General features: G+C 43.3%; 2 protein-coding genes across 5 annotated transcripts in view; both read right to left on the bottom strand.

Annotated features, from left to right (window-relative positions):
• The window catches only part of SPHKAP (SPHK1 interactor, AKAP domain containing), a 76,263-nt gene extending 62,873 nt beyond the window's left edge, over positions 1-13,390 (bottom strand). For 2 of the 4 annotated variants that reach the window (XM_083613667.1, XM_083613668.1), the window contains exon 1: positions 12,795-13,390. In XM_083613667.1, the coding sequence (XP_083469793.1) occupies positions 12,795-12,829 (35 nt within the window). In that variant the 5' untranslated portion in view covers positions 12,830-13,390. Of the gene's footprint in view, positions 1-12,413; positions 12,764-12,794 lie in introns of those variants that run through there. The other 2 variants (XM_083613670.1, XM_083613669.1) reach the window with 2 other exon arrangements.
• LOC310762609 (craniofacial development protein 2-like) overlaps positions 1-27,047 on the bottom strand; it is a 63,790-nt gene that overhangs the window by 13,016 nt on the left and 23,727 nt on the right. The gene's annotated exons all lie outside the window — the stretch shown is intronic.

The following is a 27,047-nucleotide window of genomic DNA, read 5'->3' as shown; positions in this document are numbered from 1 at the left end:
ACAAACTGTTTCTTTGTTTGCTCCACTGGATCCTAACAGCATTGCTCCCTCTCTCCAGATAGCTAGAGAATAGTGGCAGGGAATTATTTTGTCTCAGACTACTCATCAATGCAAACACGATATAATTTATCCAATTAAAGATACATATTTGAGGTGATACAGCTTTCTCTGGAATGAGCAATCAGTGGGTGTAATTCAAAGAAGTCTGTCCATGCAATGGGACTGTCCCATGGGAGGAGTTTAGTTGTACAAATGGACCTGGGAACTGGAAACAAAAGCTTATAAGCTCTTCCTCTGACCTGCAAGAAGGCAAAGTGGGAAAAGGCGAGTGCAAGAGTTCAAAACCTATCATAGTTAATTAATACAGTGGAAAGCCACTGTTCCCCATTACATCGGAACTGGGCCTTATAAGACCCTCATCGGAACTGGGTTGATAAGACCCTCAGAAGTCTGTAGATGTGAACTCGTCACTGTTCTTAGAACAGTGAACTCAGATGGAATTGTAATTCCATGTCTGCAAAGTAACTGTGCTGTTTCTCAATCTCATTTTCCGCTGATGAACGTGATACAGGGCAAGATACATTGTATCTTGGTTTTAAGTCTAAAAGAGCACAATTCTCACTGGGATTCAGTAGCTGACTTTATCAAGATATCCCCTCTCATGGTGCAGCAATGTTCCTTTTTTGAAATGCTAAGGTTATGGATGATAATTAAAAGATTAAAAACTGTAGACCGTGACAGTAGCTGCCTTAAGAATTATAATAGCCACATGGTGTTAAACTGAGTGCATTCCTCAGGTTGCAGCAATTGCAAAACATTATCAGAAAGTATCAGTAAACTGATTTGCAGATTGTATATATGTGTAAATAAACCATATATCATAAAGACACCACAGTCTCCACTGTCCCTCATTCCAAGGAAACACTACTTTCTTTCCCCCCTTACATGAACAAGGTTTGCTGGATATTCCAACAGTCAGGAGTAAAATTAAAGTAGACCTATGCATGCCTGTTCTATTTTATGCAGGGAGGTATGTTTTCTCTCCTCTGCATTATATCAAAACCAAATTGTTTTTTTAGACGGTAGACTTTTTGTGAGTACAAGAGCCTCTGAATAACCATAGGGCAAAATAAAATATTAATTTGGAAAGTCCCTGGTAAGGTTTATTTAGGTAAAACAGAATGTAAATTCAGGTATCTAAGGGGTGGAGGGAAGCTAGTGTGCTAACTCATGCACTGTTTCAGCTTAAGGTAATGTATGCTGTAAGCAGAACAAATTATTTATGAGAGTTTTATCTAAAGCACCTTTCAAAGTGAATTCCTCTTTCTGTTCTCAGGAAAGCGGATTGTTCCAGGTGGCTTGGTAGGAGACCCAGCTTAGAAAAACAAACTCATTTTCTAGGGATAAAATTGTTTGATATAAGACAACATCACCCTGTGAGTTAGGTTATGCCAAGTGATAATGGCTGGTGTGAGGTTACTGGATGAGTTTTATGACTAACACTGCAATCTGGCACATGTTTACTCAGAAGTAAGTCTCACTGAGCTCAGTGGGACTTAATCCCCAGGAAAGGTGTTTATGATGGCAGCCTTTGTGAAGTTTTGAACCCATGTTTCTCAAGTCTATATCCAGAATTATAAACTATACCACACCGACTCTCTGATATAGACATCTGAGGTCTGGATAAATGAAATGTGTGTGTGTTTCCGCAGTTGCATTTGTGATTTTAAAGTTAAGACCGACTGCTATCACGAGCTTTGTTCGCTCCTAACCATGTGTATACTCCCGTGAAGGCACAGATGGTTAGTAAAATGACAGCTATAAATACCTCTAGCAAATGTTTTCATGATTTGTTTTGGATGTGAATCCCATGCATAATGTAAATGTTAGCTGCGGCCTAATTCTGTAAGATTTTCAGATCGCAGACTACGGCTCTTGTACGCTTGCTTGCAAGGGTACGTCTGTGGTCTAATTGAGAGAATGTAAGTAATAAAAAGATATGCCCTTCTGGTATTTTACAGGTCAAGGCTAAACCAACCTTTACTAAACACAAGCTTTCTGTTAAAAAATGTAGCATTGCCTTCACTAGGTGCGCATAATGGGATTTTGCAGAAGCATTTTGTCTTTGTCAGAGTTCTGCACCTGCTGAAATACCACCTTTCAGCTACACATCATCTTGGAAAGCACACAGAACAGAGAACATTGAATAGAAAAGTTGTGCCATTGTAACTGTAGTTTAACACACAGTCTTTGCTTCTTTCTTTTCCAGGCCCTGAATGCCTGCTTCTATTTCATTAAATAAAAAAGGGAGACCTCATCTTGATGGCATACTTCTGGGTTAAAAGGGATGCTTTTTTTCTTTTTTTAACAGAACTGAAACAGTACTAAGCCCACATGACTGATTAAGCAATGCAATTTTCAAACATATTCAAGAAAGCCTCTTTTACAGGGCAACTATAAAATGAAGCACCTGGGACTGTCAGGCAAGTAACAGCCTGGTTGAAACAGAACTTCTTCTCTGGTCCCTGCACCACTCTGAAATCTTCTCCAGAGGTTTGGAGGAAAACCCCTGCACATGCAAAGATTAGTTAAAAACTAATATTCTGACCCATAGAGCACAAATAAAACCTGAACATCAGATCTTTTGGGATTTTTCTTGTGGGTGAAGAGTTGTTGTTGTTTTCAATGCAAGATGGCTTGGGGTCTTTTTGGGGGGCTAACAAGCTGCTCATATAGAATGTTACAAATAAATAAGGAGTGGTGCAACTCCATGCCAGGCATCCACACTTTCTTTATTACTTCTATTATAGAATCATAGAGTTGCAAGGCACCCTAAGGATCATCTAGTCCAACCCCCTTGTAATTCAGAAATATGCAGCAGTCCCACAGGGGAATTGAACCTGCAGCTGTGGTGTTGTCAGCCCCACACTCTAACCAACTGAGCTACCCACATGTCAATCATATTTTGAATTCCACCAAAATCTTAAAAATTCCATTCCACCAAAATCTTAAAAAGAAATGGTGTTTCCAAGTTAAAATGTCAAGATTACAAATAGCTCTGGCTGCGTATGTTTCAACACAGCTTCACAAGCTATCAGATCTTTTTTTAAATAAGCAAGCACAGCCTTAACTCACTGGCATTTCTTGAAAGAAGATCAAGAGCCTTTTATATTCCTCCTTCAGTCAAAGGTGTAAGGTGAGCCAGGTGTATTCATGGGCTTAATAATATGTATCACTCTAGAAATGGCAACAAAACATACATTGCTCAACTTGTTCTGTGCCTTCAACTGGTACTGGCATAGGTGTAAAGCCACAAAGGACAGTGAGGCCATCTGAAATCGATAGAAAGAAGATTCACTGATGCACAACCTATTCTGACTCCTCTAACACAGCGCAGCAGGGCTGGATCTAGACACATAAAAAAAACATTTCAGGAAAATGCGTATTTACGTTGGCAAAAGACGGAACTCTACAGTGCCATCTGATGGCAGTGTTGTGACATATTTAAAATGTTTTTCTTTACTAATGTAGCTGAGTTTGAACTCTCTCTAAGGGATGACTACCAAGATGAATTTGACGAAACTGCGGGAGGCAGTGGAAAACAGGAGTGCCTGGCATGCTCCGGTCCATGGGGTCATGAAGAGTCGGACATGACTAAATGGCTAAGCAACAATAAAATTAAAACATCAGCCCTATATTCATATGTGACTAAATGTAAGAGCCCTGCTGTTTCAGTCCAGGAAGCCTGAAAGCTGTGTTTGAAAGCAGATGAGCACTTGCCCCTTGTTGATCTTAAGCATCAGGTATTCAGTGGTATACTGCCTCTGAATCTGGAGGCTGCACAAAGCCATCATTACTAATAGCTGTTGATTGAGTTTCCTTTATCCCATGGGTTCTCTTTATCCCTCTAAGCCAGTGGAAATCAAAGCATACAAAAGCGAATCCCATAATAAATCAAGCCTGCATTGTGCAAAGGAGTGCTTTCTCTTGCCTCACCTGGATCTATTGCTTTTCAATTTCACTGGATGATCCCTAGCATTATGAGACAGGGGATGGGGGAAAGTTATCCCCGACCAATTTTTCCTAAACATTTACCATCTCCTCCCCTGCTGAGTCACTTTCCCCCTTAAATGTAAAAAAAAGCCCCAGGTGCTGCAGCCTTTTCATGGAGGACATTTGGATCATTTGGGGGGTGTCCTTTCTTGTTCTTTTTGGAACATTATACCATCATTTGGGGATGGGCTGAATGAAATGTATGCAGCATTCCAAACATGGCTGCATCGCAAACTTATATAAAGGCATGGTACTGGCAGCTTTTCTGTCAGCCCTTTCCCTAATAATCCCTGGCGTGGAATTTGTTTTTTCAATGTGGCCACATGCTGAGTGAACAATTTCATCGAGCCACCCTCTGCAGAGCTACGCCGCTTCTTCCTCAGCAAACTTTGCTCTTTTGTATGCTTAGTAATTTTATCTTTAATCATGCTTCCCACTAATACACCCGGAATGAACATTTAAGCTAACCAACCTGTAATTTCATGGATTCCCATATATCCCTTTTAAAAAGCTGGCATTGGCTGGATTAGCACATCCCAATATGCACAAACTGTGGCACAGGGCAATGGTGACCAGTTTACTCTTCCCCTTTCCATCCCACTCATCCGCAGAGAAAACAAGCCATGATCACCAGCTGAGTGTTACATCCAAACCAAAGATTGTAGCTTGCTCTGCTCAAATGAACCACAATTGGTAAACCAAGAACTACCATGTTTTTGGTGGTGGGTTTTTGTTTTTTGTGGAGTAAAACAAACCACAACCCCTGGTTCACACATAAAGCTAAGACAGTTTATTTCTTCCCAACATGAATGGGAAGGAGCAAAGCAGGCATGATAAATTAATGCATAGTAAACCATAGAGGGACATGGGTGGCGCTGTGGGTTAAACCACAGAGCCTAGGGCTTGCTGATCAGAAGGTCGGCGGTTCAAATCCCCGCGACGGGGTGAGCTCCCGTTGCTCGGTTCCTGCTGCTGCCAACCTAGCAGTTCAAAAGCATGTCAAAGTGCAAGTAGATAAATAGGTACCGCTCCGGTGGGAAGGTAAACGGTGTTTCCGTGCGCTGCTCTGGTTTGCCAGAAGCGGCTTAGTCATGCTGGCTACATGACCCGGAAGCTGTACGCCGACTCCCTTGGCCAATAAAGCGAGATGAGCGCCGCAACCCCAGAGTCGGTCATGACTGGACCTGATGGTCAGGGGTCCCTTTACCTCTACCTTTAAACCATAGCATCATAGAGTGGTAGAGTTGGAAGGGATCACAGGGGTCACCTGGTCCAACCCCCGCAATGCAATCCTTATCCAATCTGAAACCACACCAGACCCTGCTTAGCTTTGCAAATGTGCCATCAGTTTTATTGCTGCACCACTAGGTGGATCTGCAACTTATCATGAGATGCAAATACAGCCATTATGCTGGCTACATTTCAGACTTTCAGCAACGAGGCCAATTTTTATGGCAAGCTGCATATTTTTCTTAGAAGGTCAGCATTTTCATATTTCAGCTCTTTATGAACCCTGGGTAGATGCCATCTGGATCCACTGACTTGTTAATTTTGTAGTCTACTTATAAGCCCCAGAACTTCATGTCTCTTCACTTCTCCTTCAGTTCCTCAGCTACCCTCCCTGGAAATAAATGCTTCAGGTGTGGATTATCTTCCACAATGAAATCCAAAGGAAGTAATACACAGTGTTCAGCTCCTTTGCAATCTCTCTGTCCTACAGCTGAGGCCAGAGGTCAGTACAAAATGCAACCTAGGCAAGATGGACAACAACTGAACACCTGCCTCTAATTTGCACTCTGATTATCTATGCATTCCTAGCTAATAAGATATTGTTTCTATGACCACCTGCAGTTCTGCTCCTAAATATCAAGCTAAACTCTACACATACAGCTTGTTATCGGTTTGATGCCATAGGCAATTATTCCATTAAGAAAACAGCCTCCGGCATATCCCACTTCTTTATAATTTATAATGGGGTTGAAATTGAACGCCATAGGAATAAAATAATTTGAGAACACAAGCCTGGCTACATGGAGAGAAAGTTATTGCCTACCCAGATTCTGCAGATATAGAACAATAGTTTTGCTGACTCTAAATGCTTGACATAGGAAGCTGCCACACCAGGTCAGACTATTTGGCAATCTAATGCCAGCAGTCGGCAACATTTTCTTCTCTCAAGAGCCCCACAAGCAAACTCTGGGCAGGGCCAAAGCAAAACATTCCTTTATCTCTCTCTTTCTGCCATTCTGTTCTCTCTCTGAACACATTCACACCATACATCTAAAGCACTATGACAGCACTTTTATGGCTTCTCCCAAAGAATTCTGGGAGCTGTAGCTTAAGGGTATTGAGAGTTGTTAGGAATCTTTATTTCTCACACAGAGCTACAATTTTTAGAGTGGTTTTTAGCAATCACTTGCTCTTCCCAGGCAACTTTGAGGCTGGCTACTGCAGATATAGACACTGCTTTCCAATCACAGGCTCTGCCGGTAGGCTACACAAAGTCATGGAGCCCCTCAGACATGCAACACAGAATAATACAATCAAAGAAGTGTTGAGTTGGAAAGGACCACGAGGGTCATCTAGTCCAACCCCCTGCAATGCAGGCATATTTTGCCCAATATGGGGCTCAAACCCACAAAGCTGAGATTAAGAGTCTCGTGCTACTCCTACCTATCGGCAATAAAATCCCATCTTCCCCAAGGAGCCTTAGGAGCAACGCCACGCTTTACAAGTGAACCCTATAATCTCCAAATGAACAGACACAAAAGATATGCAATGGACAAGAGAGATGTGCATTCCATTATGACACACAACAGTCCTCACAAGCAAGGTCCTTATGAACAGCTCAGGACACTAAGGGACATCATAGCTATTTGAATTCCATAGAATATTACAGGATTCAGATCAGAAGTATTCTTCAAGGACATGCCATGGACCACCTGAACCAAGCCCACAGGCCACAGGTGGCCCATGGACCAGAGTTTAGGAACCCCTGGAACAGGTGAAGGGTAAGCTACAAACATGTTAAATAAATGAATATCTATTTTAGCTTATGCACTAAATTAAATAAATTAACTATTTAAATTATAGATCTGGACATTTTAGTAATAGTTCATACCTTACTTAAATCAAGGTAGGAAAACATTCAGTGCTTAACCTCTAAAAGCAAATGCTGCAAAGCTTGATTTACCTCCTTTGCTCCAACAATTGGCTGTATGCTCTCCCGTGATTAATCAATTTCACAACAAATTGCTCTCATAGTTCATGTTGTGAAAAAGGGACTTAACAACACTACATCATTAAGTATGATTTATGAGGCACGCTGGAAAGAGCCACTTACCAGAGCTTGCAAAGTGAGGCCACGATTAAATGGCATTTTTAGCTGTAATTTCTTAACAACTGGGTGCTTACTGCTTGGCAGTTAACCTACATATGGGAGAAACTCATTCTGCCATGATGACCATTTATGGAGCAGCTGATTATCTTAATACACCTGAGTTAAATGACACCAAGAAGCAGCTGACAAGAACTATGTCTATATCTGGTGAACCCAGTCTTATTGGTATTGGCCACCAGCTTGCATGGTACAAGTAAGTCAGCATCCAGTTCTGTCTCGGCTCTGAAATTTTACATTTCAGCTCTATATTCTTGCAACATTCCAGTAGGACAGGCATGGGGAACCTGTGACTCTCCAGCGGCCACTGGACTCCAATTCCCATCAGCCCTTCAGCCAGCATGATCAATGGTCACAGATGATGGAAGCTGAAGTCCAATCACACCTGGAGGGCCCATCTTTGCAGTTGTATAAGCTAGAAATTCTTTGTACCTGTTGACGTAGGATTGTGCTAGGTATGGCTGCTCCTGCCCCCAATATCTAATATGTGCAAATTTTGCACAACCTGGCAGTTCCACAGTTGCATGTGCTCTGTCTCAAGTTGCTTACATACACCACAATCTTTTAAAAAAAGTATTATTTGAATGCTGCCTTTCCAGTTAAAAAACCATGCTTAAGGTGGCATGCAACATGGGGGGAAATCACATAATTACAAACATAACAAAAGTAGTTACAGATAGGTAGCCGTGTTGGTCTGCCATAGTCAAAACAAAAAAAATTTTTTCTTTCCAGTAGCACCTTAAAGACCAACTAAGTTAGTTCTTGGTATGAGCTTTCGTGTGCATGCACACTTCGTCAGATATCTGACGAAGTGTGCATGCACACGAAAGCTCATACCAAGAACTAACTTAGTTGGTCTTTAAGGTGCTACTGGAAAGAAAAAATTTTTTTTGTTATAACAAAAGTAGTCATAAACAATAAAACATCAAAAAGTGCACAACCAATTTGCACACTTTCGACACAAATCATAATAAATATGCAAAAAATAACATAAATAAGAGGAACATGCACATACCAAGAAATAGCCTAACCCAAGTGTTAATGCATCTGTGCAACATGCTGGATATGTCACAGCACCAGTGAAACACCATACTTTTGTGACACTGCACTGGTGGCAAGGATGTTTGCAAAGGATTTGGCTGATAAAATACTTGTGTGACGGTGACAGTGTCCCTACTCCGCTGACTTAAAAAACACGGTAAGATTCAAGGACTTTAATTCTCTGGCAGCGATTTATGTCTATTATGCTACCACAACATTCATGCAGCAGCAGTTTAATAAAATCATCCTTTGTGACACTGCTCTGGAGAAACAGTTTATACCTCTCCTTCCAGGTGGTGCAGCAAGTCATAACACCCAGACACAAGTTGCTTAAATCCAATTATTGCAACTTTACTGATTTGTGGATCCGATTATGTTTTATACTGCCTCAGAGTGATATGGTATCTTCACGTAAAGGGGCATGGATCATCATAGGGAGATGAATCGTTTCACTTTTAGGGCTTATCATGCAATTACATCTTTGCCAAGACAAGTAGAAGCACTTTTTCTATGACAGCAAGCACAGGAAGTTGTAAAATTTAAATGTGACTCAAGTGAATTTCAATAATGTCAAGGAGTGAAATAACATAGATGAGAGAATGCAGAATTCTAGAAGCCTGATCAACAACAACCTTCTCGTGCCAGAAATTGCTTCAACTACTACTTAAGGGAGGGGTAGCCAAATGTTGTTGTCCATTACCTCCAGCCAGCAAGACCAATGGTTAGGGATAAGAGGTGGTATAGTCCTGCAACATCTGAAGGGTCACAGGTAAAAGTAAAGGTAAAGGTACCCCTGCCCGTACGGGCCAGTCTTGTCAGACTCTAGGGTTGTGCGCTCATCTCACTCTAGAGGCCGGGAGCTGGCGCCGTCCGCAGACACTTCCGGGTCACATGGCCAGTGTGACATCGCTGCTCTGGCGAGCCAGCACCAGCGCAGCACACGGAACGCCGTTTACCTTCCCGCTATAAAGCGGTACCTATTTATTTACTTGCACTTAAAGGTGCTTTCGAACTGCTAGGTGGGCAGGAGCTGGGACTGAAGGACGGGAGCTCACCCTGCCGCGGGGATTCGAACCGCCGACCTACGATCGGCAAGTCCTAGGCACTGTGGTTTTACCCACAGTGCCACCTGCATCCCATTAAGGGTCACAGGTTCCTCACCCTTAACCCGACATCAATGATGTGAAAAGGACTAGCACATTAACCTTAAACAGATTAATGAAAATAGGTGGGACTTAAGAATTAAGTCCCCCTAAGTTCAACGTGACTTACTCTCTGGCAAGTGTTTTTCTTGGGATTGAAGCCTTGCACTGAAATTCCATAATGTCTACTTACTCAGAAATAAACCCCATTGAGTCCACTGAGACAAATGAACATAGGATTGCAGTCTTAATGGCTCTGAATACAGTGGTACCTCGGGTTACATACGCTTCAGGTTACAGACTCCGCTAACCCAGAAATAGTACCTCGGGTTAAGAACTTTGCTTCAGGATAAGAACAGAAATCGTGCAGTGGCGGTGGCGCAGCGGCAGCAGGAGGCCCCATTAGCTGAAGTGGTGCTTCAGGTTAAGAACAGTTTCAGGTTAAGAATGGACCTCCAGAATGAATTAAGTGTTTAACCCGATGTACCACTGTATAGCTGTTCGAGATTTGAACTGAAGTACAGTAGTTAATAAGCACAATATGCCGTATCTCAGTCTCGCTGCATACATTACATTTTTCATGTGTACACACAGTGCATGCGCTAAAATCATAATGCACAACAAAGGCATGTGTGTGCTTTGGCAGACACAGACATGGACACAAAATACACATAAATACACCAGCGAGATAGTGCTTGCTTAGGGCTCCCTACAATCTGAAATAAGTGGAAGGTTCTTGATCCTATTAACAAGCTAGCGATTAACAGCAATATTAACATAATCTCTCAAATCCATAGGAGCACAGCCTCCTTGAGCTCTTTATAGGCATCTCATGGTTTTATCTTCTGTTTACCTCTGGAGTTGTTTTACTACAAAGCTAATTTTCTTTCGCTTTAAGGAATTGTGATGGAATGATGAAAGAGAGATCTCACTGGTTATAAGCAAATGCAGTTTGTTAGTCTTTAAACTGCCTTTTCAAATACTGGTTTGTCAAAATGAAAAAGCTAAATCATATTGAAAAAGGAAGCCATTAAAAAGCCTGCAGCAACCATATCCAATTTTTCCCCTTATCAGTTTTGTTCTCACAGTGGAAACTGACTCTTAATTTACACCCTCTGCTGTTCAAATATGAGACATGTTTTGCAAAACACACAGGACTGCTGCCCTTGTATTCTGTTCAGCTACTTGCAGTGTGTATGAATGAGACAGATGCTGTCCATTAAGAAGGGATGAAGAGGCTTGAAGATGTCCGGTTGTTTATTTTTAACCGCACCTCCAAGATACCATTAACCTTGCATAACGATTTTATATATTTGCTTGATGAGCTGGGTTAGCCCAAAGCAGTGAAAACTGTTTCATTAGCCAAAAGGATACACCATAAATCCATTGCTTCTTGTAGCAGTTGTGCTCACAACCTGTGTATGTAGGTCAGAGAGAGAAGTATGTAGGCCAGCAACAATATATTGTGTGGAACAAAACTAAACAGTAATGAACATTAACATTGCATTTTATATGCATTAGAAAGTGCCTGGCTTCCTATCTGTGTCCTTAATACTGTTTGCACAAAATATTTAAGGCGAAAAATAGATTATCACAAAATCACAAGGGTGTTGTCGTTTTAAGAAAATACTCAAAAGGAGACACTCTGCGATGCTGACTTTGAAAACCTAGATCACTTCCACCTGCTTAATTCTGAATGACACATTAAACCATGCATTCTCTTAGAGCCCCAAGAAAACGTTATTGCTGCAGTGCCCTTCACACCTGGGAATGTGTGTGCTACTAAAACTCAACACAAGAGATTGTTTACATGGTGATGGCTAGCTTTTGAAAGCAACGCTGCTTATGGTTCCTACATCTAATAAAAAATGTGGCACAGATAAATAACCAGGGTAGTATCCTATCAGTTCCTATTACCAAAATGCCACTCACACATTTTTTTTAATGCTGAGACTTGAAAGCAAGAAGAGAACTTGATGGCATTTCAGGTGTGTGTTTGGTGTTGTCATTTTTGCCTGCCCAGTTTTAAAGCATATCAAAATTCACGTTAGCTTCACTCTGGCACATGGGCATATCATTAGAGCCGTCTCAAAACGAGTGCTCCAGGAGAAAGCCAATCCCATTCATGGAAATAATTTCGCAGGAAGATCACCCCCCCCCCAAAAAAGCAGTATTACTAGGGAAGCTGTCCACTGCTAGTATTCTCTGATACCTCATGCAAGGCAAGAAGCAATTTTCCAACCTAATTATTATTCGTTTCCTGGAGGGCTCACCTCCTAACAGAGAACATTCTCAACAAACATATCACATGTAACAACCACGGCTTTGCTCAACTGTTCCGAATTCCTTCCATTTCCACGTGCTCCGCGGCCAAGAGTCACATTTCCCTCAAGCCTCTGAAAAGCAAAGCTTCCTCCTGCATTTATGAGCGACATGATCAACCATGAATGAAACACAGCCCTTCTAATGAAGCGTCCCACTTGCAATGCCAGGCTGGGTGTTTCGCGTGTGAACGCCCGCTCGCGTGTTTAGGAAGGATTTCGACGCAGGCGAACAGCAAGAACCTTATTTATCAGCAGTGTCCTCCTAACGTGCTGGGGATGAGGAAGGAAGAAAAGGCTGAGTCGGGCAGCAGCTAGTTTAAAATTCGGAAGATGGCCGAGCCTTTCGATGCTCTTCCCCACCCCCTTAAATTCCCGCTCGTCATTCTGCACAAAACACACAGACACACACTCAAGCACAACTCCTCCGACCGTCCCATGAACGCATGGAGCCCTTACCGTCCCCTCGCAAGCTGGTCTCCGTCACGGATCTCCAAATGCGCCCTTGAAGAACGCCTCAGGCAGCGCGCAAGACACTGGAGCACTTCAGCTAGGATGTGTGTGTGTGTGTGTGCGTGTCTTGCGTGTTTTTAAAGTCAAACCCTCCTCCGGAGCTGCTGGCCAGGAGTGGCGAGAGGGAGACGAGCTTCTCCCCAACCCAGCCACCCTCACCCCGGGAGGAGGGCACGGGGCAGCAGGCAGCAGCGGATCCAGAGGCTGCTGCTCCTCCTCGGGCGCCCTAGAGGGAGGGTCCCGCGCGCAGGCAGCTCGGCAGAAAGGGCTACAAAGCGGGAAGGAGGAGAGGTGGGCTCGGGCGCGGAGGAAAGCGCGGGTCCTTACCTCGAAGGGACCTTCAGCGTGGAATTCCCAGCCATTAGCAGGGCGGGATGCTCTTCCGCAGAGGGAGGAGGAGAGGCAAGGCAGACAGCGCTCCGCCACTTCTGGTAGTTCCCCCCGTCCTACTTGGCCGGCTTTAGTACGCGGTACACCACAGCCCTGCCCTTTGCCGCCCTCTCCGCGCCCGCCTCCTTTTCAGGCTCTCCCTCCCGCGAATAGGAGGAGGCAGAAGGAGCCACATGGGAGTCGCTCGCTTCTGGCGCCAAGAGCCGCTCTGGAGGCTGCTGGTGGCTGAGGGAAGAGCTTGGAGGCCAGTGGGACACCCAGATTCAGATCCCCACTCCGCCCCTCCAAGCTCACTTGGTGTGACCTTGTGGGTCAGCCACTATGGTTAGGGCTGTTCACACGTTACGCTGAGACGTGCGAGGAGCCTGTAGGCATGTACGAGTGTCGTCCTTAAGGGTGTTCAAGCGTTACATCCGACGAGCCTGCAGTGGGCGTGCAGCAGCTCGCTGACAGTTTTACAATTTGTTGTTGTTTAGTCGTTTAGTCGTGTCCGACTCTTCGTGACCCCATGGACCAGAGCACGCCAGGCACTTCTGTCTTCCACTACCTCCCGCAGTTTGGCCATCTCGTCCTCTGTCGTCCCCTTCTCCTTGTGCCCTCAATCTTTCCCAACATCAGGGTCTTTTCCAGGGAGTCTTCTCTTCTCATGAGGTGGCCAAAGTACTGGAGCCTCAGCTTCACAATCTGTCCTTCCAGTGAGCACTCAGGGCTGATTTCCTTCAGAATGGATAGGTTTGATCTTCTTGCAGTCCATGGGACTCTCAAGAGTCTCATCCAGCACCATAATTCAAAAGCATCAATTCTTCAGCGATCAGCCTTCTTTATGGTCCAGCTCTCACTTCCATACATCACTACTGGGAAAACCATGGCTTTAACTATACGGACCTTTGTTGGCAAGGTGATCTCTCTGCTTTTTAAGATGCTGTCTAGGTTTGTCTTTGCTTTTCTCCCAAGAAGCAGGCGTCTTTTAATTTCGTGACTGCTGTCACCATCTGCAGTGAGTTTTACAATTACTCACATGCAAATATTCAGTGAGTGTGCGGTCGTCGTGCTTGTATACACAATAGCTGAGCCGTGCAAATCGACAAGTGTACACACTTTTGTACAAACACTTCTGTGGTATGTGTGTGTGAAAGTGACATGGAGAAAGGGGGCTGTGAAAAGTTTCTCTCCTGATGCTAGAACTCATGGGCGTCCAACTTGGATGGCTTTAAAAGGCGATGAGGCAAACTCGTGAAGGATAAGGGCCATCAATGGTTACCAGGCAAAATGGCTATCCTCTGCCTCCACAGCTGGAGGCCGTAATGCTTCTGAAAACCAGTTTCTGGAAACCACAGGAAGGGAGAGTGTTCTCGTATGTGGGTTTTGTTTTAAAGTTTCCAACAGGAATCTGGTTGGCCACTGTGAAAGCAGGATGCTGGACTAGATGGGTCATTTGCCTGATCCAGCATGCTCTTTTTAGGTTACTGTGTACAGGGATCTTGTGCCTCTGTGTCCAGTGCAACATGAACAAGTCTATTGCGAATGACTACATGTGGTTAAAAGGGACGTGGGTGGCGCTGTGAGTTAAACCACAGAGCCTAGGACTTGCCAATCAGAAGGTTGGTGGTTCGAATCCCCGCGATGGGGTGAGCTCCCATTGCTCGTTCCCTGCTCCTGCCAACCTAGCATTTCGAAAGCATGTCAAAGTGCAAGTAGATAAATAGGTACCGCTCCGGTGGGAAGGTAAACGATGTTTCCATGCGCTGCTCTGGTTCACCAGAAGCGGCTTAGTCATGCTGGCAACATGACCCGGAAGCTGTACACCAGCTCCCTTGGCCAATAAAGCGAGATGAGTGCCACAACCCCAGAGTCGGTCACGACTGGACCTAAGGGTCAGGGGTCCCTTTACCTTTACCTTTACACGTGGTTAATTTAAAAGTCGACATGTGGACTAAAGGGCTTGAGAAAATGGAGTATGGATTCTGTGTAATGCTGTACACGTGTTGAATATACCAGTGTATGACTGCACCTCTAATCCTCAGTTATGCAGCTCACCATCTTTTAGCCTAACCTACCTTACAGGCTTGTTGTAAGGATGAAATTGGGGGGACGGACGGACCATGTACACCACCTGGAGCTCATTGGCAGAAAAAAGGTGGTAAAATAAATGTAATATAGTATAAATAATAAATGCCCGAACTGGGTGGCTGGCTGGTGTGTGTGTGTGTGTGTAAAACTAGGAGGCACTGGACTTAGTTGTACCTGGATGAAGTTGGGTGTCATTTCTATTGTTGGAGAGAGACACAATACAGTTCTTGTCTGTCTTCCTAACCGGTGCATCTTTCAAGCCCACCGTAACAATTTCCTTGAGCAAAATGAAGGAAAGGCGATATATAGCTGTAATAAATAAATACAGGCACCACAGTTCTCCATTTAGCTCAAAAGGATTATGGCCCTTTGTCAAATGTGGGCAGAATTGGCTAGATGAATGATATGAAATGAATGTGTGTAGGAATGAAACTATAAGGTAGCAAAGGGTATCTTGCTCAGCCCTTGTATGTAACAGGGAGGGGGGAAAGCCCCACTGAACTCAGTTAGATCCCCCCCACCTCCAAATAAGCACACATGGGGTCAGGCTGCACTTACAGACCCTCCAAGTGTCCTTATTTTCCAGGGACATCCCTGATTTAGAAAAGCCATCCCAGTTTCTGATTTGATCCTGTAATGTCCCGCTTTTCCTCAGGATGTCCCTATTTTCATTGGAGAAATGTTGGAGGGTATGAAGTTATCTCACCCCCAAGCCGTCTCAAAGCAATCCTATATAGGGAAAGTTTTTTAAATGTTTACTATTTTATTATGTTTTCATATGTGTTGGAAGCTGCCCAGAGTGGCCGGGGCAAAGCAGTAAGATGTGTGGGGTATAAATAGTAAAATTATCCTTATGGACTGGGACATCCCTATTTTCGTCAGAGAAATGTTGAAGGATATGCATTTAGGTGCTTTAATTATAGTACATTACATTTTGTACTATATGAATAAAGGAGGACAGAGAGGGGAAAGAGTTAATTATAGTACAGTTGGGGAATACAAATGCCAAATGGCTTTTATTTCCCAAAGAAATAAAATCCTGTTCTGGGTTCCTTGGTTCTGGTAGATTTGTTTAATTCTTTCAATGTAAATAGTGTAAATTGTGACATATTGTTATTGAATGTGCTGTATAATTCTACTCAATACTTGGTGTATGCTCTGTTTCTATTGCAGCCATGTCGGTACTACCCAATAAAAGCTGCAGAAAAACACAGGCCTTGCTGAGCCCTTGCACACATAGCCTTTGCGATCATTTGAAGCCATTGGGACTTCTGTGACATGCAATGGGATCCTGACAGGACTGCAGGCAACAATTTAAAGCTTTGCACAATAGGATAAATTCAATATATACTCCCATTTAGAAGGGGGGGGGGGAGATGCCCTGCAGAGAACTGCCAATATTTTGAGACTTATTTTCTTTGAAAAGCCATGCTGCAGCTGGATTCCCATTCTTGCAACTTAATTATCAGTTTCTTAACAATGGCAGATGTTTCTGAAAGCCTGAAAACTCAGATTGTGACAAAACTATTAAAACTGCTAGACTGAAATTTGGGCACAGTTCAGTGTGACTGAAATGACAAAAAGCATGTGGATGTTGACATGTGGGGCAACATTTGTAAGTGCCTAAAATCCAGTGTGTGTAGTAGGCCCAGATTGCAAAATCCATCTCCAGAATAAAATCCAGGGGTCACCTGTGCAATGTGGGTTTATCTGAACTGAAATTTATGCGCATATCCTCTATTTGAATGCTAGGCTCATCAAACGAACATCTGGTGACATCAGAGGTCAGACGAGCGGAGGAAAGGAAGGCATGGTCTCACTCCCCAACCCGCAAAGGTAAGTGACTGGGTTTCACCTGGCCTTGCCTAATGTGAAACATGAAAGTCATAAGAAGAGCCTGTAGGATCAGGCCTACAGGCCTACATGTCCCAATGTCTCACAATGAGCCAACCAGATACCCATGTGAAACCAGAGGCAGGATCTGGGTGCAACAGCACTTTCCCCACCTGTGATTCACAGCATATTGCCTCCAATAGCCATTATGGCCAGAAGTCATAGCCATAGTCTAGCTGCTCAACACAAAAGCCATTGGAACCTGCCAGCAAGGCTACAGCAAACAGTTTTGTTGTGCAACACAGCTTCTTTGCAGTCATCTTTCACACGCTCTGTTTCACAGTCTCTATTTTTTATTCTTCCACAAAAGCACAAATAAATGCCCTTATACATATTTTTAAAAAACCAGCTGTGGTTAATGTGATTGGTAAGCAAGTGCTTCATTTTTGCTGGATCATGTGCATGTTACCATCCCCTTTCCTTTCTCCATTTCTCTGGCTTTTTTAGTTCATGCGGTATGAAACCTGCTGTCACGAAAGCTGCCATCTCCATCTGTAACATTGCTGACTGCTCTCATACAATAGCAGCTTTCCTCACAAGATTTCACCCGTTCATAATTGTTATGAATTGTTCATATTTAGGAAGCTAGGTCCAAAAGAAGCACAAAATGTAATATGGATGGTTTGTGGTTTTTTTGTTTTCTAAGTTATTTCTCTAAGGGTGGCACAGTGGGTTAAGCCACAGAGCCTAGGGCTTGCCGATCGGAAGGTCGGAGGTTTGAATCCCCGCGACGGGGTGAGCTCCCGTTGCTCAGTCCCTGCTCCTGCCAACCTAGCAGTTCGACAGCACATCATAGTGCAAGTAGATAAATAGGTACCACTCCAGCGGGAAGGTAAACGGTGTTTCCGTGCGCTGCTCTGGTTCACCAGAAGCTGCTTAGTCATGCTGGCCACATGACCCGGAAGCTGTACGCCAGCTCCCTTGGCCTGTAGAGCGAGATGAGCGCCACAACCCCAGAGTCATCCGCAACTGAACCTAATGGTCAGGGGTCCCTTTACCTTTAAGTTATTTCTCTAAGAAACAAAAGTGCCATTGGACAGCAAGAATCCTCTGCATCAATGCTAAAAGCTAATTTGGGATGTCTTTTTACTTGTGCACTGCCATGGCTTTCCTGTTCCTCCCAAATCTTTGTTATGTTTTTAACTACAAGTCTCAGCAAGAAATTCACCTACAACACATTCCCTTTCTTTATACTAGGAAGGGTCCAACAGAGGATTCTCAGCACCCTTACCAAGCTCCAATTCACATGTTTCTTTGAGGAAAGGCATTATATTTAAACTGGTATGTCTGTTTGTAGGGTAGATCTGCCTTTAAGAGTCATAATTCCCTGTAGTTCTCAAATAGCTGTTCCCATTCTCTAGCTACTGGGCCACAACTCAGCTTTTTTATAAATTGTGCTAGCCTGCAATCATTTTTTAATGAGTGCATTTGTGATCTCAAGATTTGGTTTCGGTGTCTGGCAGGCAAAGTTCAACTTCAGCTGCTTTGCTGTGCCATGATGAATGGAGGCGGCACATTTCCCTGTAATTGCAAAAAGCTACTTACGTGCTTTAAAAATGGTACTGATTTTATTCATGGGCTTATTTTTCCAGGTACATTGCTTGTTTGTAAAACGTAATATGGCCAAAGTATTTCTCATAAATATGATTATGTAGGTTCAACTTCAGTTTTTTTGGTAAATGGGAAACATTTTTATGCTTACAGTCCCACCCCTGCCCCAAGATACTGTACTTTCTGATGGAAGTATCTTTTCCCCACTTGGATTTGAATTTAGCTTAAAATGCCTTCAAGAAGCGAATGAAAAAGCACACAAATAATAATAATACTTGCATTCAGATCTTGAAGATGAGCAATGTGTGGTCTCCATGCTCACACTGTTCCTCTGAAGGTGGACACCAATGCCATAATGATACCTGTCTTCAAAGTGGATGGATGTAGAGCGCATACTTTTCCATGCCATTGATGTCCTTAAAGGTTTCAGCTGATGCCAAACATGGTACCGTAATTTGCCTCTTTGCAGAGACTGGTCTCTCTGAGGTCGTTACTCCAATTCTCCAGAGATTGTACTGTGTGAACTATATCTTCTAGATTCAGATCAAGGCACTGTTTATGATCAATGAATTTTAAAAAGTCTTGATTGCTATGATCTAGGGCTGCATCCTCAGGCATAAATATGGGAAATCAAGTTACCCGTACATCTACTATATACTGTATTGTGGAAAGTTTGTCCCCTATGCATTTGGACACTTTTTAATATATCGAAACAAAGTTGTGCATGATGTTCCAGAGATTAAGGAGCAGGTTGTTTCTATGTTTGGATACAATTAGATGCTATTTTGAATCAAGATAGTAGACTGAGCCTTTCAAAATGATACTCATTTTAACTAAGTATTGCATAATGTCCTGGACATCAAGGAGTAGTTTCCCCCCTCTGTGTTTAGATACAATTGGAAACCATTATGAATCAAGGTGGCAAACTGAACCTTTCAAAACTACACTGATTTTAAACATTGATTTCAAAACTGCACTTTGTTTTGGTTTCCTGGAATTCCCGAACTGCTAGCATCAAACGTGTCCATAAGGCTGCATCCTCAAGCACAGATAGAGGAAATTCACAATTGAATTGGCACTGAAAAGTAAAAATCTTCCTATTTTATTATGGACTGCCACTTTAGATGTGACCAAACCAAGATTTCACTAAAAGCCAGTTTCTGAGACAGGATTACAGTGCTAATTACTGCCTCCAGGAATGGATAGCGTATTAGTCATACTATGAAGCCACTGTTTCAATTCCTCAATAAGCACTTAAAATCACACACTAAAAGGGGCAAGTAACCTACTAGAAGTATGTGGAAGAATATGGAGAAGCCATATTTATTATGACTCCCTTTTTACCTACTTACAGCTGTTCTTTGCGTTCAACATGTGCAGTGCCCAGCACATCAATACAGATGGCAACAAGGGACACTTTTCAAAAACAATTGGTATTGTTTCTAGGCATACAAGCCAGGACGTATTCCAATTGGTCATCCTGAGAGAGTTTGTTCCTGACCACAGCACGCTCTTTTAGTGTCAGTAAATTATCGTAACCTGATTAAACTTTGATGACAGGGTTACTCTAGTAATGAGCCAGAGGCATCCGTTGTCCCCGCTGGTTATCCATCACTGACAAACCCATCTGACTTCTGGACAGCTTAACTGCTGAAAACATATAGATAAGCCCTGTGGTATTGTAATGCTTCTCTCCCAAGCCTGAATGAGGATGTTACAGTTTATATCAACTTTGACAATATTACTAGGTTACAGAGCAACAAGGGTAGAGATCTAGCTGTGATATGGAGTAGGGCTTTGTAAAAGTCTTGGATGGGCCATGCATTCCAGGCTACGATTTGAAGCCGCCATTTTGCTGAAGCTAACTAGGTCCCTGTCCACACAATGCCTGGCTGGGTAACCACCTAGGAACTGTGTGAATGCTGCTTTGGCTACAAATGTAAGAAAATAGAAACAGTCTGAGGCAAATAGCTCTACTTTGGAGACATCTGGACCACTTCTGAAGCCAAGACAACTCAGGTCCAGGTTCTTATGTTCTCTGCTGGCATAGGCTAATGTAAAGCCTTGAAAGAGATTACTCCAGGAAGGGGCTGAGCTGACTCACTGCATGATGACAGGTGAGCCTCTTCAAGGTCAGCATTCTACCAATGCACTGCCCAAAAGGTCCTCTTCCTTGTAGAAAAACCTCCGAATTTCATTATAGAGGGGGCACTCAGAGAAGGTCCCCTCTTGCTATCTTGTCTTCCATATAATGTAATAGTGCTTTTGGAATAAGATACAATATTCTGGAAAATATTTTTCTTGATTAGAGTGTCCTTTCCACATACTTTCTTTTCTTAATCAGCTAGTTGTGCTTACTGTAAAGTCTCATTTAGTTCAATGGGGCTTACTACCAGGCATCACAGCCAAGTATTAATAGAAGCTTTGTTAGGGTCTATACAGTCTTTTTTCTGTGTAAAGCTCTGCACATCTTAATAGGTCAAATGTCCTTGCTTTAGAGGAGTCACTAGCTTCCAAAACTCTCTCCCTCAACCTCTCCCTCCCCCCAACCTCTCCCTCTCCCTCTCTCCCTCCCTCTGTGTTTCATTTTTCATGGATCATAGTTTAATTTTATGTCCTACTGTGTTCTGTTGTGCTGAACTCAATGAATACACTCCAATAATGTTAAGTGCCAAGTTTTGGTGTTTTCTGTTTTGTGGCTATTTAAATACGGAAGATTGGGATGGTGTCACAGATGCAATAAATTTAAAACATGAAGATAATCCCAAAAGTGGTGGGGCTTTGCTTACTTCTGAATGTTTTGAAGTATTTAAGAGTCTACTTTGTTAAGCAATAGCTACTCATGAAGCATTTTGGAATTCAAGTAATCCAAGTTGAAAGAACTATTTCACTAAATGAAAACGTGTTAGTTAACATTACTGCAATATCAGAATAACAGGAGCTGTTTCAAAATTGCTTAATTAAGCAAGATAAAAATCAGAAGACTTGATGCTTTTGAATTATGGTGCTGGAGGAGACTCTTGAGAGTGCCGTGGACTGCAAGAAGATCAAACCTATCCATTCTTAGGGAAATCAGCCCTGAGTGCTCACTGGAAGGACCGATCGTGAAGCTGAGGCTCCAATACTTTAGCCACCTCATGAGAAGAGAAGCCTCCCTGGAAAAGACCCTGATACTGGGAAAGATGGAGGGCACAAGGAGAAGGGGACGACAGAGGACGAGATGGTTAGACAGTGTTCTCGAAGCTACCAGCATGAGTTTGAGCAGACTGCGGGAGGCAGTGGAAGACAGGAGTGTCTGGCGTGCTCTGGTCCATGAAGTCACGAAGAGTCGGACACGACTAAACAACTAAATGACTAAACGACTAAACAACAACAAAAAATCAGATCCATCTTAATCCCACCTTACAGTTTCAATAAAGGCTTATGTATAGCTTTGACTGAGAACTTTAAAACAGGGCCAGTGTTTATGCAAGTGTAATTTACGTGGTAATGCAGTTTGGTGGTTTTTGGAAGAGTCACAATTGAAAATGACACCACACACATTTTCACTTGCCTTAGAATGGAATGAGCATCTCCCTGCAGAATCCATTGTTTAAAAGCAAGTTTAAGTTAAGTTCCTTTAACATATCAATACAACTAAGCAAACTTTGAGTTTGCAGAAGGGTCTCAGGCACTAGAGGTCAGCGGGGTTAGCACTTCCCACACTACTCTCAATTTGTCACCATTTGCAAATCCCACACACGACAAAGTACACCAGCGCCAAAGACATTACCATCCATTAGCAGATAAAAAGATGATGGTTTAGTGCTGATTTTAAGATGTGCTTCAATAGACAAAATCATGTTGTTTGAGTTGAAATTGCAAGGGCTTAAATGCCATCCATTTTACAATTTTGAATTTTCCTCCCACCAGATGAAAACTCCTTACACTCGGGGTGTCACCAAGGTTGTTCCTCATTCAAAACACATCTGCTAAGAATAAAGAAATAAAAATGACACTGTGTAATTGCTGGAGTATACGCAGCTTTAATTTACAGTCATTTATAAGTTCATATTCTCTGGAAAGAACTTCAGAAAACATCAGACTTCATTTGGCTACAGTGTTGGAGGAAAGATAAGGAGACCAAGTTTCAACCCTCCATTCAGCCACGAAGCTGAGATGACCTTGGACCATTCATTCACAATGGCCAAGCCTAACCTACATCCTCTTCAGGTGATGGTTGCAGGGTCTGGATCAGTTCACATGGGGAGAGGTGGTCCTTGTGGTCCTGCAGTACTGAGCTTTTTAAGGCTTTATAGGTCGGAACCAGTATTGTGAATTGGGTCCAGGAACTTACTGTCAGCTGGTGAAGTTGGGCCAGTATTACATGCTCAAACCGTCTTGACCCAGTGAGTAACCTGGCCACTGAATTCTGTACCAGCTGAAGTTTCCAAAATGTCTTCAGAGGCAGCCATACTTATAAAGCATTGCAGTAATCTGACTTAGAGGTTACCAGAGCAGGTGAGACTGTTAGGATTTTTATCCAGCAGTAGCACTATGTTTTGTATATATCATGTGAGTGTCTGAGAGAGTGTGAGACAGGAAGTCTCAGTACTGTTGGAAGTTAGTTTCACTTCTGAATGTGACGATTTTCTGTACTAGTGCTCAAAGAGCACAGACATGCCGATGGATTCTCTGTATACATAGACTGTAAATAAAGTAGTTTTAGAACTATGATTGATTCTTCAGCTATGATATGCCAGAAGATGAGCGTGCTCCTCTCAGGAGAGAGGGGTCGCTTATTACTGGTCTATCTGGACTGAGGGAGATTTACGGCCAGGGAGGACCACCGGAGAGACGCCCCGGTGTCTTGGGAAGTTGGCGGCCTTCCCGGGTGTGTTTCCAACAGAGGCTACCCCTGCCCAGATAGGGACACAGCTGGATCACCAATGATGCTGAATTCTGGACAGCTTTAAAAGAGGATTTGACAAATTCATGGAGGATAAGGCTAGCAATGGCTACTAGCTATGTTGTCTATGCTCTGCCTCCATGGTTGGAAGCAGAAATGCTTCTAGATTCCAGTTGCTAGAAACCGGAAGGCTGAGGAGTGCTCTTTTGCTTAGGTTCTGCTTGCAGGTTTCCTACAGGCATCGTGTTGGACACTGTGAGATCAGGATGCTGGACTAGCAGGCTCTTGCAGAAAACCTGTAAAATGCAGGAATCAGAGCAGTGCTGGCTGAGTGTACAGTGCAGAAGATCTATTCTGGCCACCAAAATAGCAGCCCAATAGCCTATGAACCACGTAATGCGGCTTACTGACCTCGCTAATTTAGGAACAGACAAGAGGCTTGTGCAAGAACAGCTTAACATTCACCTGAAGGAAAGCACTGCGGGCTACACAGTACATGGCATACGTGCGCTTCCAGTGATGACATTAGTACCTGTTCTTTATTCAGCGTTGCAGGGAAGCGTGGGGGCAATTCACACTTCATGTGACAGGTGCGTACGTAAGTATTTGCCGTGCTGAACGCCATGAAGTGTGAAGATAACAGAATGGGATGAGGCACAGTAATCCTCACATAATTGCAGTGCTCTAGAGCTTACATTTAAAGCCCTATATGACTTGGGTCCCTGATATCTGAAAAAGGGTCTTCTCCCCTACAGACCCCTCCTGAGAGTTAAGATCAAAGGACCACCTGCATGGCAGTTGCCCCACTCTCAGAATTTCAGGGGTGGCAGCTGGAGAAAGGAATTTCCCATGGAAGCCACTAAGCTGTGGAATCCCCAAGAAGTGTATCTGGCACCTTCATGATGTAGTTTCCATCAGATGTTTTACCATCTTTACCTTTGACACCTGAGATGTATAATTTAGGATCCACCCCTTTCTATGGATTTTAACAGGTTCTAACTGTTTTTAAATATTGTTGGTTTTTAAAAATTGTTGTAACCCACCTTGGGACCTCATAAGGAAGGGAGAGTAAGAAACCGAATTTATTATCACTACTACCTTTCCACCTTCGCCGCATCAAGCAGTTGGTCCCTTACCTTTCCCGCCCCTACCTGGCGACAGTGATCCATGCAACGGTCATCTCCAGGCTGTAGTGATCCATGCAACGGTCATCTCCAGGCTACTGTAATTCGCTCTACGCGGGGCTGCCCTTGAAGCTGTCCTAGAAACTCCAGCGGGTACAGAATGCTGCAGCGTTCTGCATGGGTCTCTGCCATGGGAGCATATTCACCCAGTGCTTTTCAAGCTGCACTGGCTCCCGGTGGAGTACAGGGTCAGATTTAAGGTGCTGCTTTTGACCTTTAAAGCCCTTCACGGCCTAGGACCCTCGTAGCTACGGGACCGCCTCTCCTGGTATGCCCCACGGAGAGCCTCAAGGTCCATAAATAACAACACCCTTGTGGTCCCAGGCCCTAAGGAAGTTAGATTGGCTTCAACCAGAGCCAGGGCCTTTTCAACTCTGGCTCCGGCCTGGTGGAACGCTCTGCCTCATGAGACCAGGGCCCTGCAGGATCTGATTTCTTTCCGCAGGGCCTGGAAGACAGAGTTGTTCTGCCTGGCCTTTGGCTTGGAGCCAATTTGATTCCCTCCCTCCCTCCCTCCCTCCCTCTCTTTCTTTTTTCTTTTCCTTCTCCACCTGCGATGAGGCTACATTTTAATATTTTAATGTTCCATTATTTTAATGTTGTTTTTTATTTTTGTTTTTAAGTTGTAATCACTCATCTTGTTTTTATTATTGCTTGTAAGCCGCTCTGGGGAGGGCGGGGTGTAAGCCCCTTGGCTGGGGAGGGCGGGGTATAAATAAATAATAATAATAATAATAATTATTATTATTATTATTATTATTATTATTATTATTACTAATAACAACAACAACATCCCTGTACCTTTACAGAGACATGTCTGTCTTTCACATTTTATGGTGAACCTCCCTTCCTAAGGCAAGGCACTCCAAGCAAAACTACTTCTAAAAAATTCTGCAATGAGATCTTTAGAAAGGATCTTGAAAGCCATCAAGTCCAACCCCTTGCTCAGTGAAGAAGTATTGCAGCTGTACTCTTGGGGTGTTCTTAAATTTGCACCCTCAGCTTTTCTTGGATAGGGTGCTGACTGACATGTTTCAGATTGTGATGAGAGTTCAGCTTTGTATTTGTAACTTTTGACTTTGATGCCTACTATAGGAGCTGACACCTAGGGGTTGAAGTCCCTTCAGCCTCCCCCCCCCTAAAATATTTGAGGGGGCCGCCCCCCCCCCCGGGTTGATGCACATTGCATCATTTGAATGGCAAATGGGGGAGTGCCGTGTTATGTGGTTGGGGGTTTACCTGGGCCCCCCAATAATTATTCATGTTGGCACCCCTGATGCCTACACTGGATACAAAGTAGCAGAAACAACTTGGTTGCAGAAATCTTAGGTAATGATTCAGCACGCCAACATTTCTGAAAATTATCTTTTGGGGCCAGGAATTTGGCTGCTAAGGGCGAATGTAAAAACAGGTTGTTGGGGTTTTTTGTTGGTTTTTAAAATCGTTATTCTGTAGCTTCAGCCAAAATTACTCCTGGTACTCTATGTTCAAATATCAGCATGGTTTGGAGGATTAGCTAATAACTGGAAGTAAATTCTCCCTGGAAAAAAAAAAAGAAGCATTCTCATTACTTAGATTTCAGCTAAAGCCATCTGCCATCTTACCCAAAGGCAGAGTTTGAAAAAACACCTAATGACCTACAGCACTATGTTTGGCAGAGGTGACAGTGAAGTTCTACTCCACTACTTGTTTTCTTGCCTAAAGCGGTGTGAGACATGCCTACCCCAGAGTTATTGCAACAACAAGAGCAATGGAATCTCTCTCTCTCTCTCTCTCTCTCTCTCTCTCTCTCTCTCTGTGTGTGTGTGTGTGAGAGAGAGAGAGAGAGAGAGAGAGAGAGAGAGAGAGAGCACTCTTAATAATGACCCAAAGTCTGCTTAAAAGGCAGCTTCTTTTGTGCTGGCATTTGTTAAAGCTAAACAAAAATTTATGGATGAACACACCTTGGGCCACCTCCTGGTTTAATGAAATATTCAGTGGGTGTAAGATTCATTCTGCATCTTTCTTATCATTTGAAATTGAAAATCTATCGTTACGGCTGTTGGTATTATGGCTAATGGCAAGAACAATGCATTTTTATCTTGTCATCGACACAGCAGGATTCCTCTCTTCCCCACATGACATTGCAAATTATTTTCTTGGATTTAAATGGTGATTTGCCACACAATGCAGCAGCGGCGATATCACGATGTTTTTAATAACTAGGTGGGGAGAAGAAGCAAACTGTTCAGTTTGATCACGAGCAAGGTGGGTTAAAAAAGGGGCGGCAGAATCTAATAGAGCACTTTGACCCATGGCACTGTTTTTGTGCATCCATCAAATATACACAGCCATGGGAATCATTCCAAGTATCATTGGATAACAGCTAAATACCAGATTGAAACAGGCTCTGTTGCCAGTGATTGATGCACTCAATAATTTGCTCAGTCCTTTTCAAAATCCCCATCTGACTGCTGGTTTTCATTTAATAACCAGAAACTGGGAAATAACTAATGATTAAAGTGGTACCGTACATGTGTGGGGAGAGTTTTCTTCATCTGAATTTTGCAGAAGTGTTTTTCATATCCTTTCTTCTGTTAAAAAGAAACAAAAAAACCACTAGGG

Source organism: Podarcis filfolensis (genome assembly GCF_964270895.1).
Source record: "Podarcis filfolensis genome assembly, chromosome: 5".
NCBI classification, from domain to species: Eukaryota; Metazoa; Chordata; class Lepidosauria; order Squamata; family Lacertidae; genus Podarcis; species Podarcis filfolensis.
This window is presented reverse-complemented; position numbering and strand designations above follow the sequence as displayed.